Source organism: Microtus ochrogaster, chromosome 17, assembly GCF_000317375.1.
Source record: "Microtus ochrogaster isolate Prairie Vole_2 chromosome 17, MicOch1.0, whole genome shotgun sequence".
NCBI lineage: Eukaryota > Metazoa > Chordata > Mammalia > Rodentia > Cricetidae > Microtus > Microtus ochrogaster.
The window spans coordinates 8,952,696-8,967,776 of record NC_022019.1 but is presented as its reverse complement, the minus strand read 5'-3'; the positions used below and the strand labels follow the sequence as shown (position 1 = coordinate 8,967,776).

Sequence of the window (15,081 nt, the reverse complement as noted above, 5' to 3'; positions counted from 1 at the left end):
AAGCTGTTGCTGTACTCAGGGGACGTTATTAAAAAGGGATGAAGTGTCTGCAAGGATTTCTGTTTTTCCGTTATGGAGGCCTCTTCCCTTTAACTCAAGAGAACAATATTTTGTTCTTATGTCACTGGGTTCAGATGGCCACTCCATACCAGGTTGTTAATGATAAGGTCAAGACCAATGGCTCTCAGCAAGACCTCAGATAGCAAGTTAATAGGTTTTAGGAGGATATTCTTTGCGTCAGTGTACCAGGGGATCAGGATGCCCTCCTCTTGATCTCCTAAATGGGCCTCTCCTCTCTCTCTCTCTCTCTCTCTCTCTCTCTCTCTCTCTCTCTACTTGTGTGTGTGTGTGTGTGTGTGTGTGTGTGTGTGTGTGTGTGTGTGTGTGTTTTGTTTGAGACAGGGTCTTACTATGTAACCTTGCTGCTCTGGAACTTGCTGCTGTAGCCAGTGGTGCCCCGAATTCATAGAGCTCTACCATTTTCCACGTCCCAAGTGCTGAATCAAAGGCATGTGTCTTCTAGCAAACTCAGATTAGTCAGCTAAAATTTTCCCTTAGCGCCACCAAAATATCATAGGCTTAAGTGGGTGTTCTACCAAACTCAATCTGAGCTTTGCTGTTTACATAGCCTGCCCTTCAGCATTCAGTGTAGTCCTCAAATTGACAGGCATTTCAAACATCCCTTCCTTAGTAATTGGCACCAAGAGCACAAAACGAACCAAGGTCCTGACCATAGGGGCTTAAGCTTAAAGGCAGAGAAGAGTTCAGCGGCTAGGAGTGCTCAGGATTTCACTGTTGTAGCTGGAGCTTTAGAGCAGAAGCAAGTAGGCCAAGCTCAGATACCGAAGTAGAGGGGACTTGGATAATAGAGTTGGTGTTACAAAGAATTCACTAATGAACTTGCATAGGAGACATTAAGTCACACAAAGTAAGGTTTGCTAAGGAAGACTGCCTCCAAAATACCCCAAACTTAAGTTAGTGTGCTGACCAGAACTGTTAGAGATAGGCAAAATTCAGGATGCTAGGATGTAATACTTATTTACCAAAATTGCCCAGCCATTAGTCTCCACTCTGTAACTAAGGAGACATACAACCTGCTGCTAGGCCCATTTCTCTATCAAAGGTATCTCTCAACAGACCAAGGGGGCAGCACAGGGTGACAACTATCTTTTTAAGTCCTGGTCTGCCATAAAGGCTATAAAGTCCCAGTTACCTTTTGTTTGTTTATTTGGAGTTTTTGTTTGGTTGGTTGGTTTGGTTTGGTTTTTTGGTTATTTGAGACAGGGTTTCCTCTGTAGCTTTGAAGCCTGTCCTTGAACTCACTCTAGACCTGGCTGGCCTCAAACTCACAGAGATCCACCTGTCTCTGCCTCCTGAGCTCTGGGATTCAAGGTGTGTACCATCACTACCCATCTCACCAGTTAACTTCTTAAGAAAAGCATAATTTTCCAAGTGAGTAAGATGATCCTAGGTAACAGCTGTTTGAAATATGACAACACAGTGTATTTAAAAATAATTTTGGCCGGGCGATGGTGGCGCACGCCTTTAATCCCAGCACTCGGGAGGCAGAGGCAGGCGGATCTCTGTGAGTTCGAGACCAGCCTGGTCTACAGAGCTAGTTCCAGGACAGGCTCCAAAGCCACAGAGAAACCCTGTCTCGAAAAACCAAAAAAAAAAAATAATAATAATAATTTTGGCAATAATTTGTAGTGTAAATCTCCCATCAGCCTAAATGGCCAGACTTGAAATCTCCTGTTTCTGTTTAAATTATCAAAATGTAACCTAGGACCCAGACCTGAAAGAATTTGAAGGATAACACCACATGTGGAACGATAAGCCCAAAGTGTGCAAAAATTAATAACATCTATCTGTGGCCGGCTTCCCTTTGGGCATTAGCCAGAGCCATGTGTACAATAGGTCCTTCTTTTCCAGAGTGTAAATTCTCATCGGTGGGGATGGGTGCATATTTCTGCTATGCACCCATCAAGGTAGGACTGGAGATTTAGCTTGCTGTTAGAGTGTTTGTTTAACTTGCTTAAAGCCCTGGGTTTGGATCATTGGCACCATGAAAAATTCTTTTTTGTTCTGAGATCAGAAACATGTTTTACTATATCATTTTTATAGAAGACATCTACAATTCTGCTTTTTAGGTTCAGTTTTCTTTATTTTTGCTTGTTATATGTTATTGAGTGAGCAGGAGCTTCTTTCTTTTTTCTTTTGAATGTTTAAGATAGCACTTCACTGTGTGGCCCAGGGTGACCTTTGATTTGTGTCTCTTGGTAGTGCTTCCTAAGTGGTAGGATTACAGAAATGGACTACTGGACCTGGCCTTTATAAATTTGTTTTTCACTTTAGTTTTTAAAGTATTCCAGAATTGTTTTTGTTTGTTTGTTTAGAGAGCTGTAAAGAAGATATTCGACTTCATTTTGTAAAGCTTTAATAATTTTGACCTAGCCCATTTACTTAGTATGGCTTACTTTCCCTGCTACTAGGTAGTGCTGCCTTTACCACAGATCAAGGCTCCACCCTCAGTAGTATGCTTACCTGCCCAAGATCCACAAAGATCACACCAATTGACACATAGACATGGATGGAGGGAATTTCCACCAGGCCCCACCCCAAGATGAATAGCCATATGCAAGCTTGTAAAATGTATAAAATGCTCATGATTCGGGGGAGGTGAGGTGGGAAGAGTCGGATCAAGGAGAGGGAGGTGGAAAGGATGCAAATAGAGCATAAAAGTATGAAATTCTCAAATTAAAATATTCTGTACATGTATTGATTTTTCTAAACAATTCTCATTTATTCTGTGTTGGCACCTTTACCAGAGTTTACCCTTAGTCGTAATATAGTCCTTTTCCTCTTCAGTATATAGTATGTCTTGTCACATAGTTACTTGATCTATGTCCCGTAGTCAGTGCAAAACAAAGCTCTTTCTCCAATTGGAATGAAAAAATATCATTTATTCTGAGCAATAAATAAGTGACCATGGCTCAGGAACATGGATTCAAGTTTCCCTGAATGACATGTTCCAGTGTACAAATGGTTGCATTATTTCCTTATAGTCACTTGACAAAAAAAAAAAAAGGATCATAAACCAGTGCATCTGGATGCTCTCAATGAAAATAGAAAATAAAAGTTTGAATTTGTTAAAATAAGAAATCACTGCAAATATCTGCAAGTTCTTAAGGCTGCCTGGGGTTCGAGTGCAAATGCAATGTTTGCTTTCTGAAATGATCCCTGACTCAGGTAACTAGCTCGCACAGACTTAGACTCAGGAACCTCATTAGGGGGACACCTGATGACAAGGGTTTGATAACTATGAATATACTGACATTTTCCTCTTAGTTGCTGAGCACCTGAAAGAGCAAGCCTTGTAAATACTTGAGACATAGAATAACAACAGCTAATCTAGCTTAATTTGAGATGTCTAATCACTAAAACTGTTCAACTGTCATAAATTGGTATCCCATCTAGTCCTCTTGGTACCGATAATGTGGGTAGATGCGGTCATACCCAATTTACAGAGAACAAACCGAGGCTTATACACCTACCTAAGATAGCGGAACTAAAGAAGCAAGACTGGGGTGATCACTGACTCCAGAGCTTCCCTTCAATGGAAGTAGTCATAGGAGAGCATATCAATACTGTGGAAATAATGAGACAGTTTGTAGTGAAAAGAAAAATTAGGGCTGGGCTGAGGAGATAGTTCAGTCATAGGCAGATTCTGGGGATTTACTAGCCAGCCCAGTCTAGCTGGCTGAAATAGTGCATTCCATGTTCAGTAAGAAACCCCATCTCTGAAAGTGAGAAACAATTAAGGAAGGAATCTGGCAATCAACGTCAGGCTTCATGAGTACTCAGATGTGCATGCACACATTACACACACACTGTTAGAAAATAACGCTGAGCATGGTGGCACTGAGGAGACAGTGACAAGTGGATCTTTGGTGTTCACTGGTGTTAGCCAGCCCAATCTTGTAGACCAGGCTGGCCTCAAACTCACAGAGATCTGCCTGCCTCTGCCTCCCAAGTGCTGGGATTAAAGGCGTGCGCCACCACCGCCCGGCCCAGCCCAATCTTTATAGCTAGTTGCTCACTAGTGTGAGACCCTGCCTCAGTAAGACAGAACGACATTTGTGGTTGCCTTCTGGACACCTTCACACGTGCATACACAAATGAAAGTTAGAATTTTAGCTTCTGTCTTCAGTATTCTCTCTGTCTAAACACAGACGAATACATGGCTTGTGTTGTACTTAGCTGTGCCCTCAAACTGACACCTTAAACTCAGTTCTTTCATGTTAGGTTGTCTGGTAGCTGTTAATGGAAAAGAGTACTTTGATATTTGTATTTTCAGAAGAGTGAAGTATTTATGTGCTGTTAGTAAAACTTTTAAAAAACAATGTATTAAGTGCTGACTGAATTAAAAGTTTATAAAAATTTTATTGGAAACCTGATCTTAATTCTTTGTATTACCTAAGTTAGGAAGTTAATAGGTTGTTGGTAAAAAGTAATAACACATTTTCTCCTAAATGTATTATATTTTCAATAAATTCTTCAGAGTCTGAACTCATCAAAATGATGGATGAAATTCAAAGTAATTTTAAGTGCCTTGGTCTTTTGGAGCCATATTTCTGGAAAAAGGGAGAACCTTGTGCAGTGAGAGGATCTGATACTTTGTGGTATCGTGGCAAAGTCGTGGAGGTTGTGGGAGGCACCATCCGGGTGAGTCTAAACATTAGAGGAGTGCTTGGCCAGACTAGATGAAAACACCTTTCGGGGAATTTAGGAAGATCAAACACACTATATTACACTGTTATTTGTAACAGGATTTTCTTTTTTATTTCCTTTTTGTTGTTCTTGGTATTTTTGTTCTGTTTGGGTTTGGTTTTGAAACACAATCTCTCTATGTAGGCCATACATGCAATTTGGGATGCTCCCACCTCAGCCTCCCAAGTGCCAGTATTACAGACCTGCACCACTACACCCAGCCTCTGTTTCCAGATGTACTAGAACCTGAATAATGAAGAAATCACTGCAGGTGTGATGTGACTGCTAGTGCCTAATGGACATACCCCTAGCTGTAACTGGTAGCCCTATGTAATCGCACACATATTATTAAGTAAAACAACTTATTCTTGGCAGGTTTGCTTGGCATAGCTCCTTGGCAGATTTGTTTAAGGCCCAGCTAGTCTTACCAAGTTATGGGTTAGTTTACCTTTCACAACAGTGAGGTAGCTCTTATATTTCTCTAGAATCTTTAAAAATTGCTTCATGCATTGAAAAATGAAAATGTAAAATATGGTATAAATACCTCCATTTACCAAGTAAAGTGATGAAATTGATCACATATTTTATCATCTATATAATAATAGAAATTTAACTATTAATTGGGTTGGGGTAAAATATTAAAGAAAAATATTTTGCATTTTTACTTAGACAGAAATTTACCTGTTTGATGATGGTACCTAATAATTACATAGTTCAAATTTCAGCTTTTCCACATTTGTAGAATTAACATGCCTACCTAGTAAAAAAAATCACTCTACGCACTTAGAGATTAACAAGAAAAGAACTCGTTAATAAGGCACATCTGAGTCTGAGTAATGCAAGGAGCCTGCCCTGAACAGAAAGTCTAACCAGCTCATCATATACACCTTAGGCTCACTCATTCTGCCTGTGCTGTTATCCTTACCTCTCATTCAGATCCCTGCTCCAGGGCCCACTTGGAGCAGTTTAAACAGAGGCAGCAGACGGCAAGCCTGGCCACTTGGGCAGATGGGAGATTTACACAGCAAGGATATTGTCAGAATTATTTCTTAAGTCATACACCAGTGTTGTTCTTTTCTAGCCGTTGTTACCCACAGTCACCTTGCCCACCTGGCAGGATCATGCTTCTCCTGATAGAGAGCACGGGGACTTAATGGCAGGCTAGGACTTGATGTTGTGACCCTGTGCTGCCCCCTTGAGCTTTCCTGAAGAAGCATGTTCTTTGATATGGGAATGGGCCTAATGGCCAGTTGGAAGTTAGGGTTGTCTCTTTGTGTTGTGGGAATGGAGCCTAATTGGAGGTGATCTTGGCGCATAAGCCTTAGCAGCAACCAGCCCAAACTCCAGTTGTGTTGCAGGGCTCTCTCCTGGTACTTCCATCAGGCCTGGCTAGTACACAACTGATCTTACAGCTCTATTGGAGGCAGCTGTCCTTTAGCTAAATTCAACTTTGTGTAACTTAATGTTTTCTACACTGTTTACTTTATATCATCAGTTTCACTACTTCAGGTTTCTTCTGCATCATGAACACATTACCACACTGAACAACATTTGGAGAGAGATTTTTTTTTTTGTGTGGGCTACATTGAAAAGCTTGTCTCAAAAGCAAGCAAACAAAAAACCTTATTTTAGTACTCCTTATTTTATGACAGTTTAACAATTGAATGATCAAAAGAAAGGCATTTCCAAAACTAGCTGAGGTATTTAATGCCCAAGGGTTTCATTTTTTGTTTTTAAGGTTTTATTTTTATTTCAAATTATGCACGTTTATGATACATGCAAGTGAGTGCAGGTGCCTTCGGAGGCCAGATCCCCAGGAGCTGGGACTACAGGTGCTGTGAGCTACTTGATGTGGTTGCTGGGAATCTTAACCATAGACTTCTGGAAGGGCTGCGCATGCTCTTAACTGCTGAGCCGTCTTTCAGCCCTGTTGCAGTGCATTATTTGTGCATAGGTGTGGGTCGCATGTGCACCACTGCATACTTGTAGAAGTCAGAGGGAAACTATGGAGTCTGCTCTCTCCTTCCACCTTTCCGTGAGTTTCAGGGATTTAACTCAGACTATCAGGCTTACTCAGCAAGTACATTGTCTGCTGAGTCATCTTACCAGCCCTTTAATACTCAAGTTTTAAAAATAATAATAATAAATTTGATTTAAAGGCTACCTGTATGACCTCTTTTAACAATTAAGTTTCATTCTCTATGGAATGAGGGACTATAGATGTTCTTTTTATATATGTCTCGGTATATAGGTCTGGCTGGTCTGGAACTCGATATGTAGACCATGCTGGCCTCTAACTCAGAGATCCACCTGCCTCTGTCTGTGTGTGCTGGGATGTCCTGCTATTGAAAGCAAGCTTTTAGCTTGTTTTTCCTTTGGAGACTGTGTAGCCTAAGCAGGCTTCGAAGTCCAAATCCTCCTGCCTCGACCCTTCTGAAACTGAGATTACAGACATGTGCCATGCCTGTCTGTTCCTTTGTTCACATTTGTTGTTTGAGACAGGCTCTTGCTTTTTAGCCATGTCTGGCATGAAACACACTGTGAGCGCATACTGTTCTTGAATTTGTGGCAGTCCTTCTGCCTCTCTCCCAATTACCAGAGTTAGATCTGCACCAGAAGACCCAGAGGTTTTGTTGCTTTTTAAACTTTAAAATTTTGTCATTGTCAGGGATGTGTTAGGAAGGATGCTTCCTGTCCTAACTTGTGGAGGTCAGAGGACAGTTTTATGAGTCATTTCTTTCCTTTCACCTTTATATGTGTTCTAGGAATCAAACTCAGGTCTTTAATCGGGGGGGGGGGGGGGGATTTGTCTGCATGTATGTCTGTGTACCGTGTGCGTACAATGCCCCCAGGAGCCAGAAGACATTGTCAGATCCCCTGGAACTGGAATTACAGTTAGTTGTAAGCTTTCATGTGTTGCTAGGGACTGACTGACCCCGGGGTCCTCTGAAAGAGCAGCCAGTGCTCTTCACTGTAATCCTCTACCCCCAACTTCTTAAAACTAGGAAATCTCCTTTGTCATTCAGCTTTTAGATACATTTTAATCAAAACTTGGTCTGTTTCAGGTGCAATATTTAGATCATGGGTTCACTGAGAAGATTCCACAGTGCCATCTTTATCCTATTGTGCTGTATCCTGACACACCCCAGTTTTGTATTCCCTGTCAGCTCTATCAGACCTTACCGGTGAGCAGAGTAGTGTGTAGACAGTCACTTTTAAATTTGTCTTATATAATTAATAGTTTAGAAATTGGAGTATATAACTAAGACCCTTTCGATTGTAATACAAATTTTTTCTTTTTAAATTTTGTTTTGTTGGTGGTGGTTTGGTTTTGTTTGTTTCAACAGGGTCTCACTATATAGTCTTGGCTGTTCTAGAACTCACTAAGTAGTAGACCAGCTGCTCAAACACATAGAAATCTGCCTGCCTTTGCCTCTCAAGTGCTGGAATTAAAGGCGTGCACCACCATACCTGACAAAGGGTTTGTTTGTTTTTAATGTGTCAGAGTTTTGTCTGCACGTGTGTAAGTGTACCATATGCATGCAGTGCTCATGGAGGCCAGAAGAGGGAGTAGGATCCAAGGAACTGGACTTACAGATGCTGGTTAGCCAGCATGTAGGTGCTGGGAACCAACCCAAGTCCTTTGAAAGAACAGTAAGTGCTCATAACCACTGAGTTCTTTTTCCAGACCCCATCCAGCAATATAAAATTAAAAATATCTACAAGTAAAAGACAACTTAAAGACCTTTAATGAGAAAGACTACACAATTTACTGCAGTATATAAAACCTCTGAGTAAATGGTCACACTCTGCTGAGACATTCTTAAGCAGTTATTTCTTCAGTTTTAGCAATAACAAAGCTCAAACAGTAAATTCCTTTCCTGTTGCAGTTTCTGGGGCTCCAGGGTCAGAGATGGCTTGGCTGGTTGGTTTGGAATTGAGCCCTTTGTGATAGTGATTGAAAAAGTCACTGAAGTATATCCATTCAGAGAATTCCTGGAGATCCAGGAGCTATTTGCAAAGGGCTCATCACATGGCTGTTGTCTTGCCTAGAGGCTCCGACATGTTAAGAAGTATGTCCCTTGGTGAATATATACTGTTGGCCTGTATAGGCACTGCATGGGCAGATTGAACTGGTTTTAGAGTTTTAAATATGACATGTTGTCTTTAATATAAATTTAGGGTTTTTTTAAGGAGGGTTCTTTTTGTAGCCTTATAATTTTTGAGAAGGGATGGTTTATAGCCCTGGCTGGTCTCTAACTCCCTCTGTACCAGAGGATGACCTTGAATTCTGATCTTCCTGCTTCCGCTTCCCAGGTGGTTGGGTCATAAGTGTGTACCACCATGTCTAGTTAATATGATGCTGATGATCAAACCCAGGCTTTCTTACATGCTAAGCAAACTCTCTACCAACTAAACTGCATCCCCTGCCCTAGTTTATTCTTTGAAAGCATAAAATGTTGAATACAGTAGGGAGAAGCTCAGATAAATATGAATTTCTTAATAGATATCTTCTGTTTTTCTAATACATATGTGTCGTTATGTGGGTATATACATAAGTAAGTGTGGGTGCTACAGAGTCCAGAAAGGGGAGTCAGTTGTCCTGGAACTGAAGTTACAAGTAATTGTGAGCTGTCCAACATGAGTGTTGGGAACCAAATTCTAGTCCTCTGCACAAGGGGGAAGACTTTGTCGCTGCTGAGCCATCTCCAGCCCCTGGATAGGAAATTTTCGAGATGATTCTTGTTGGCTGCCCATGATACTCATGTGAATTTGGTTCTACCACCAGACACTCCCTGCTTATGGCTGTTTCTTTGTGTCTTAATTTATTCTTGCTTGGTGTCATGTTATGAAGTATAAGTGTGTTCATTCTACACAGGTTGGAAATGTGTGGCAGCCAGATGCCATAGAGCTGCTTCAGGAGCTGCTTCCAAAGAGAGAGGTGGACATTCACATTATGGTAAGTTGTCTTTAAAGTATAGTCAGTTGAAACTGTTTGTCATGAAGTATTATAATCAATATAATTTGGTGAATATTTTTGATGACAAGCCATTTTATATGTGTTCATATGAGAATATAGATTATTTGTCAAGGTTATAAGTTATTACTTTGGTTGCTATGCTTATTTTAAATAAGCCTAATTTTGAATAAGTTCCTGAGAAGTTTCTTAAGCATTAAATTGGATGACTGGAAGATCTGTTACTAACAGTTTCTTTACACAGATACAGGGCAATATGCCATTGTTGATATGAATCAATAGACACCACAGTGTGCAGAGTCTGCTGCCATACAGCATTGTGTAAGGTGCAGATGGTCCTAGCAGAGTCTGTCATAATCTCTGTTCTCAAAGGCCTCCCCAGTTAGTGAAGCAAGACATCCATTCGGCAGAAGAAGATAAGCCAGGAGACAGTGGAGAGGCAAGCAAAGCAGGATTTACAGAGGAGGGGATTAAAGGTGACAGTCCTGACAGGGACCCAGAACTCATAAAGATATACTGGGACAGCGTAGGGAATAGTCTGGTAGAAGGGTAGAGGTTTCTAGAAAGGGAGACATGGGGAGTAGGATGCAAGAGTGGCCTGTGAAGGATGCTGAGCACTAAAGTAGTGAGATTAATCCATAGCCATTTGAGGCCTGGCATTGGGAGAGAAGAAAATGGTTAGGAAAATACTTCTTCATTCAGGAGCCACAGGCACCACCTAAATAAGAAAGCTGGTAGGTTATTGCTAAAGGTTCCTGCCCAGCTACTCCAAGAATCCTTGTCAAGTCACCTAATAAAAGGTAGAAATTAATTTTTTTTTATTTAGTCAAGGTAATTTTCTTTACAGCTTAGCTTTCAGAAAAAGCACCTTTGGTTTTGCAGCCTGAATGTTCAGTGTTCCTTACCTCACTTGGCTCCATGTCTTGCCTAGACATGCTCCTCCAGCATTAGATACGCTGAGAAATGCTTCTGAGGCTTGAACAAAGCAGCCCAGGGCCATATCCGTGGAGCTGTTCATGGTGGAAACAGACAGCAGATGGAAGTACAGTGACCTCACTGACCTATGTAGTATAGCAGGCAGATGGTGGTTTGGCAGACTCTGGTATTAAAAGATGCAGCTGGGAAAGAGGCTCCATGTTAACATGAATGTCAGGTGACATTTAAGTCAAGACTGTAAGGTGTGGCAGGACAGGACATGCTGTTGCTGGAAGAAGGTGCTATGGACCCACATAGAAGCAGCCATGTTTGGAAGGATGGCAGAGATGTGGTGATTGTGAGGCCTGGCCTACCCTGCCACACAGGCACGCAAGGTCAGACACACTGTGTGTTCTAGTTATTTCCTACTGGCTACTTAATATAATTGGTTAGTAGGAAACAGAAGCAGATAAATCATTCAAAGGCATTTCCCTTCCTCTATGAGGATGTTAATTTGAAGAATAGTGGGACTAGTGGAAATGGGAAAGAAATTAACAAAAAGAAAAAAAAATAGCTTAACTACAGATTCAACACAATACCCATCAAAATCCCAGCAAAATTCTTCAAAGACCCTGAAAAAATGGTACTCAACTTCATATGGAAAAGCAAAAAGCCCAGGATAGCCAAAACAATCCTGTACAAATAAAAGAACTTCTGGAGGCATCACAATCCCTGACTTCAAACTCTACTACAGAGCTACAGTACTGAAAACAGCCTCGTGTTGGCATAAGAACAGACAGGAGGACCAATGGAACTGAATAGAAGACCCGGATATGAATCCATACATCTTCGAACACCTGATCTTTGACAAGGAAGCAAAAAAATATCAAATGGAAAAAAGAAAGCATATTTAACAAGTAGTGCTGGCATAACTGGATATCAACATATAGAAGAATGAAAATAGACCCATACACAAAACTTAAGTCCAAATGGATCAAAGACCTCAACATAAAGCCAGCCACAATGAACCTTATAGAAGAGAAAGTGGAAAGTACACCTGAACGCATTGGCACAGGGAACCACTTCCTAAATAGAACCCCCAGCAGCACAGACACTGAGAGAAACAATTAATAAATGGGACCTCTTGAAACTGAAAAGCTTCTGTAAAGCAAAGGACACAGTCAACACGACAAAACGACAGCCTACAGAATGGGAAAAGATCTTCACTAACCCCACATCAGACAGAGGGCTGATCTCCAAAATATACAAAGAACTCACGAAATTGGACACCAAAAGAACAAATAGCCAATAAAAATGGAGTACAGACCTAAACAAAGAACTCTCAACAGAGGAATCTAAAATGGCTGAAAGACACTTAAGGAAATGTTCACCATCCTTAGTCATCAGAGAAATGCAAATCAAAACAACTCTGAGATTTCATCTTACACCTGTAAGAATGGCCAAGATCAATAACACTGATGACAACTTATGCTGGAGAGGTTGTGGGGAAAAGGGAACACTTCTGCATTGCTGGTGAGAATGCAAGCTGGTACAACCCCTTTGGATGTCAGTGTGGTGATTTCTCAGACAATTAAGAAACAACCTTCCTCAAGACCCAGTAATACCACTTTGGGGTATATATCCAAAGGATACTCAATTGTGCCACAAGGATATGTGCTTCAACTATGTTCATAGCAGCTTTGTTTGTCATAGCCAAAACCTGGAAACAACCTAAATGCCCCTCAATCGAAGAATGGTTAAGGAAAATGTGGTACATTTACACAATGGAGTACTACACAGCAGAAAAAAATGACAGCTTGAATTTTGGAGGAAAATGGATGGAGCTAGAAAACATTATTTTGAGTGAGGTAACCCAAACCCAGAAAGACAATTATCATATGTACTCATAGGTGGTTTTTAAACCTAAAGCACAGAAAGCCAGTTTACAAACCACAATCCCATAGAACTTAGACAACAATACGGACACTAAAATAGACTTACATAGATCTAATCTACATGGGAAGTAGAAAGTAGAAAAAGACAAGATCTCCTGAGTAAATTGGGAGCATGGGAACTTTTGGGGAGGATTCAAGTTGGGGGGAGAGGCAGGGAGGGGAGCAGAGAAAAATGTAGAGCTCAATAAATAATAAAAAAGAAGTAGCTTAACTAGCTGTGGACCTACCAATTCTTGGTAATTATGAGTGGACTTTGTCAGTGCTAAAGCCATTATCGTTATGATATCTTACTTGAGAATGTTGATTTCTTCTTATGTTTGATATTTGGAGATTTTTAGTTAAAATTCATTTCTTTGCCTCCTAACCTGTTCTTAGTATAAATTAGTATCAACTAAAGATGATCCATCTGTAGTATCTAATAACTAGAAAATCTGTGTGGTATAGATATGCAAGTATATTTTATATAAGAGTAGAATTACTGCTTCATCATCTGCCAAAATATCAGGAAAAAAATTCTTGCTGTGCGTCATTCAGACTGTTTGGTGATGCTGTTATTGTTGGAAACCCATATCATATTTGCTAACTGTAAAAGTTTAGGCACTGAGTTTTTATAGTAACAGTCTTCCTTATCAAAATTAATAGGAATTGCCTGAAAATCCATGGGGAAAGTTGTCTGTTCATCTCTATTTTGATGGGATGTCACTTTCTCATTTTATGGCTCATCATAAATGTTGTATTTTTGAACATTCTGAGGAGATATTTAAAGAAGTAAGTGAACTGTTTTCCTATAAATAATATACATTTTAGTTGATTCTGATTATAATGTCACAATCTGTTTACACCTCAAGTCTTTTGCTGTGTCTCCTGTAGCTCAGGTTGGCCTTAAAAATCCTAATGCTTGTTCCTCTTTAAAATTCCTCCACCTGCTGGGATTACAGGCAGGTGCTGCCACATTCTGCGTATACCACCTGATCTCTTACAGGGGTGTAAAATGAGACGTCGCCAGTTCTCTTTTAAAAAGAGTAACATGCTTTATATATTATGAAAAACATTTTATTTACATTAAAAGTCTACTAATGTTTCTGTATCTTTTGCACTAGTAAGGCTTCTTTATGTTAATCAATGTTTGAGTTTGAACATGAGATGTACTGTATAAAATCTGTATATAGAGTTTCATGTCAATAAAGGGCTCTGTCCCCACATAAAATGTGTCATTTAACTTGAACTAGAAGCCTTATATTACAAGGTGAGTGTCGCTAATCTTAAAATCCAAAATACGATGATCTGAAATTGAAAATGTTTTGGGTACCAACAGATATTGAGCATTCAAATTTTAGCTGGGCATGATGGAGCAGGCCAGCATTTGCAAACAGAAACAGGAATGCTATCAGAAAATCAAAGTCATCTTTAAACTACATAATGAGTTGGAGGTCCACCTGGGCTACATGAGTCCCTGACTTTGAAAATATAATAGGATTTTTATCTTGATTTTTAAATTTTAATTGTTTAAATTTTGTTTTATGTGTATGTGGACCACATGCATGCCTAGTACCCCACTTATGTCAGAAAGAGGATGCTAGATACCCTGAGACTAGAGTTAAAGATGGTTGTGAGCTGAGGGGGTCCCTCTAGGCATTATACAGGGAAGCAAACTGCACAAAGAGATAAGAATGAAAACCTGGTGCAGATGGACTTCATCAGCCTGGATCAGAGACTTGGGGGAGTCTAATGCCAAGTGGTTCATTGTCGGCATATTTAAAACACAGTAAAATTTGGGAAAAGGTTTCCAGGCAACAATCAGTCTAATCAGTCCAATTCCAGGTGCACAATGAAGCTTAAGAGTGACTACATCGGGAGCTGGAGAGATGGTTCAGGTTGGGAGCACTGATTGTTCTTCCGGAGGTCCTGAGTTCAATTTCCAGTGACCACATAGTGGCTCACAACCACCTGTAATGAGGTCTGGTGCTCTCTTCTGGCCTGCAGGCATGCATGCAGACAGAACACTGCAAACAAAATAAATGAATCTTTAAAAAAAAGTGACTACATAGAAACTTCTTTACAAAGTACATATGACCATAAAGGTAGATTCTATAGCTAAAAGACCTAGAGTCTAGTGTGGCTCTGACAGATGCCATAGAGGCCATCAGGCATGTGACAGTCTAGGGACTAGAGAGGGAAGAATCTGGGATAATCAATCTAGGGAATTTGGATGAGGTCTGCCTCTATGATAAAGAGTAGATGAAGTCGGCCTCTATGATAAAGAGTAGATGAGGTCTGCCTCTATGATAAAGAATAGATGAAGTCGGCCTCTATGATAAAGAGTAGATGAGGTCTGCCTCTATGATAAAGAATAGATGAAGTCGGCCTCTATGATAAAGAATAGATGAGGTCTGCCTCTATGATAAAGAGTAGATGAGGTCTGCCTCTATGATAAAGAGTAGATGAGGTCTGCCTCTATGATAA

The 15,081-nt window shown here is 40.4% G+C and overlaps 1 protein-coding gene across 1 annotated transcript in view; it reads left to right on the top strand.

Moving 5' to 3' along the window:
* Rnf17 (ring finger protein 17) overlaps positions 1-15,081 on the top strand; it is a 47,231-nt gene that overhangs the window by 20,668 nt on the left and 11,482 nt on the right. The window contains exons 10-13 of the mRNA XM_005355450.3: positions 4,562-4,725; positions 7,836-7,955; positions 9,650-9,730; positions 13,261-13,386. Coding sequence (XP_005355507.3) covers positions 4,562-4,725; positions 7,836-7,955; positions 9,650-9,730; positions 13,261-13,386 — 491 coding nt within the window. The remainder of the gene's footprint in view (positions 1-4,561; positions 4,726-7,835; positions 7,956-9,649; positions 9,731-13,260; positions 13,387-15,081) is intronic.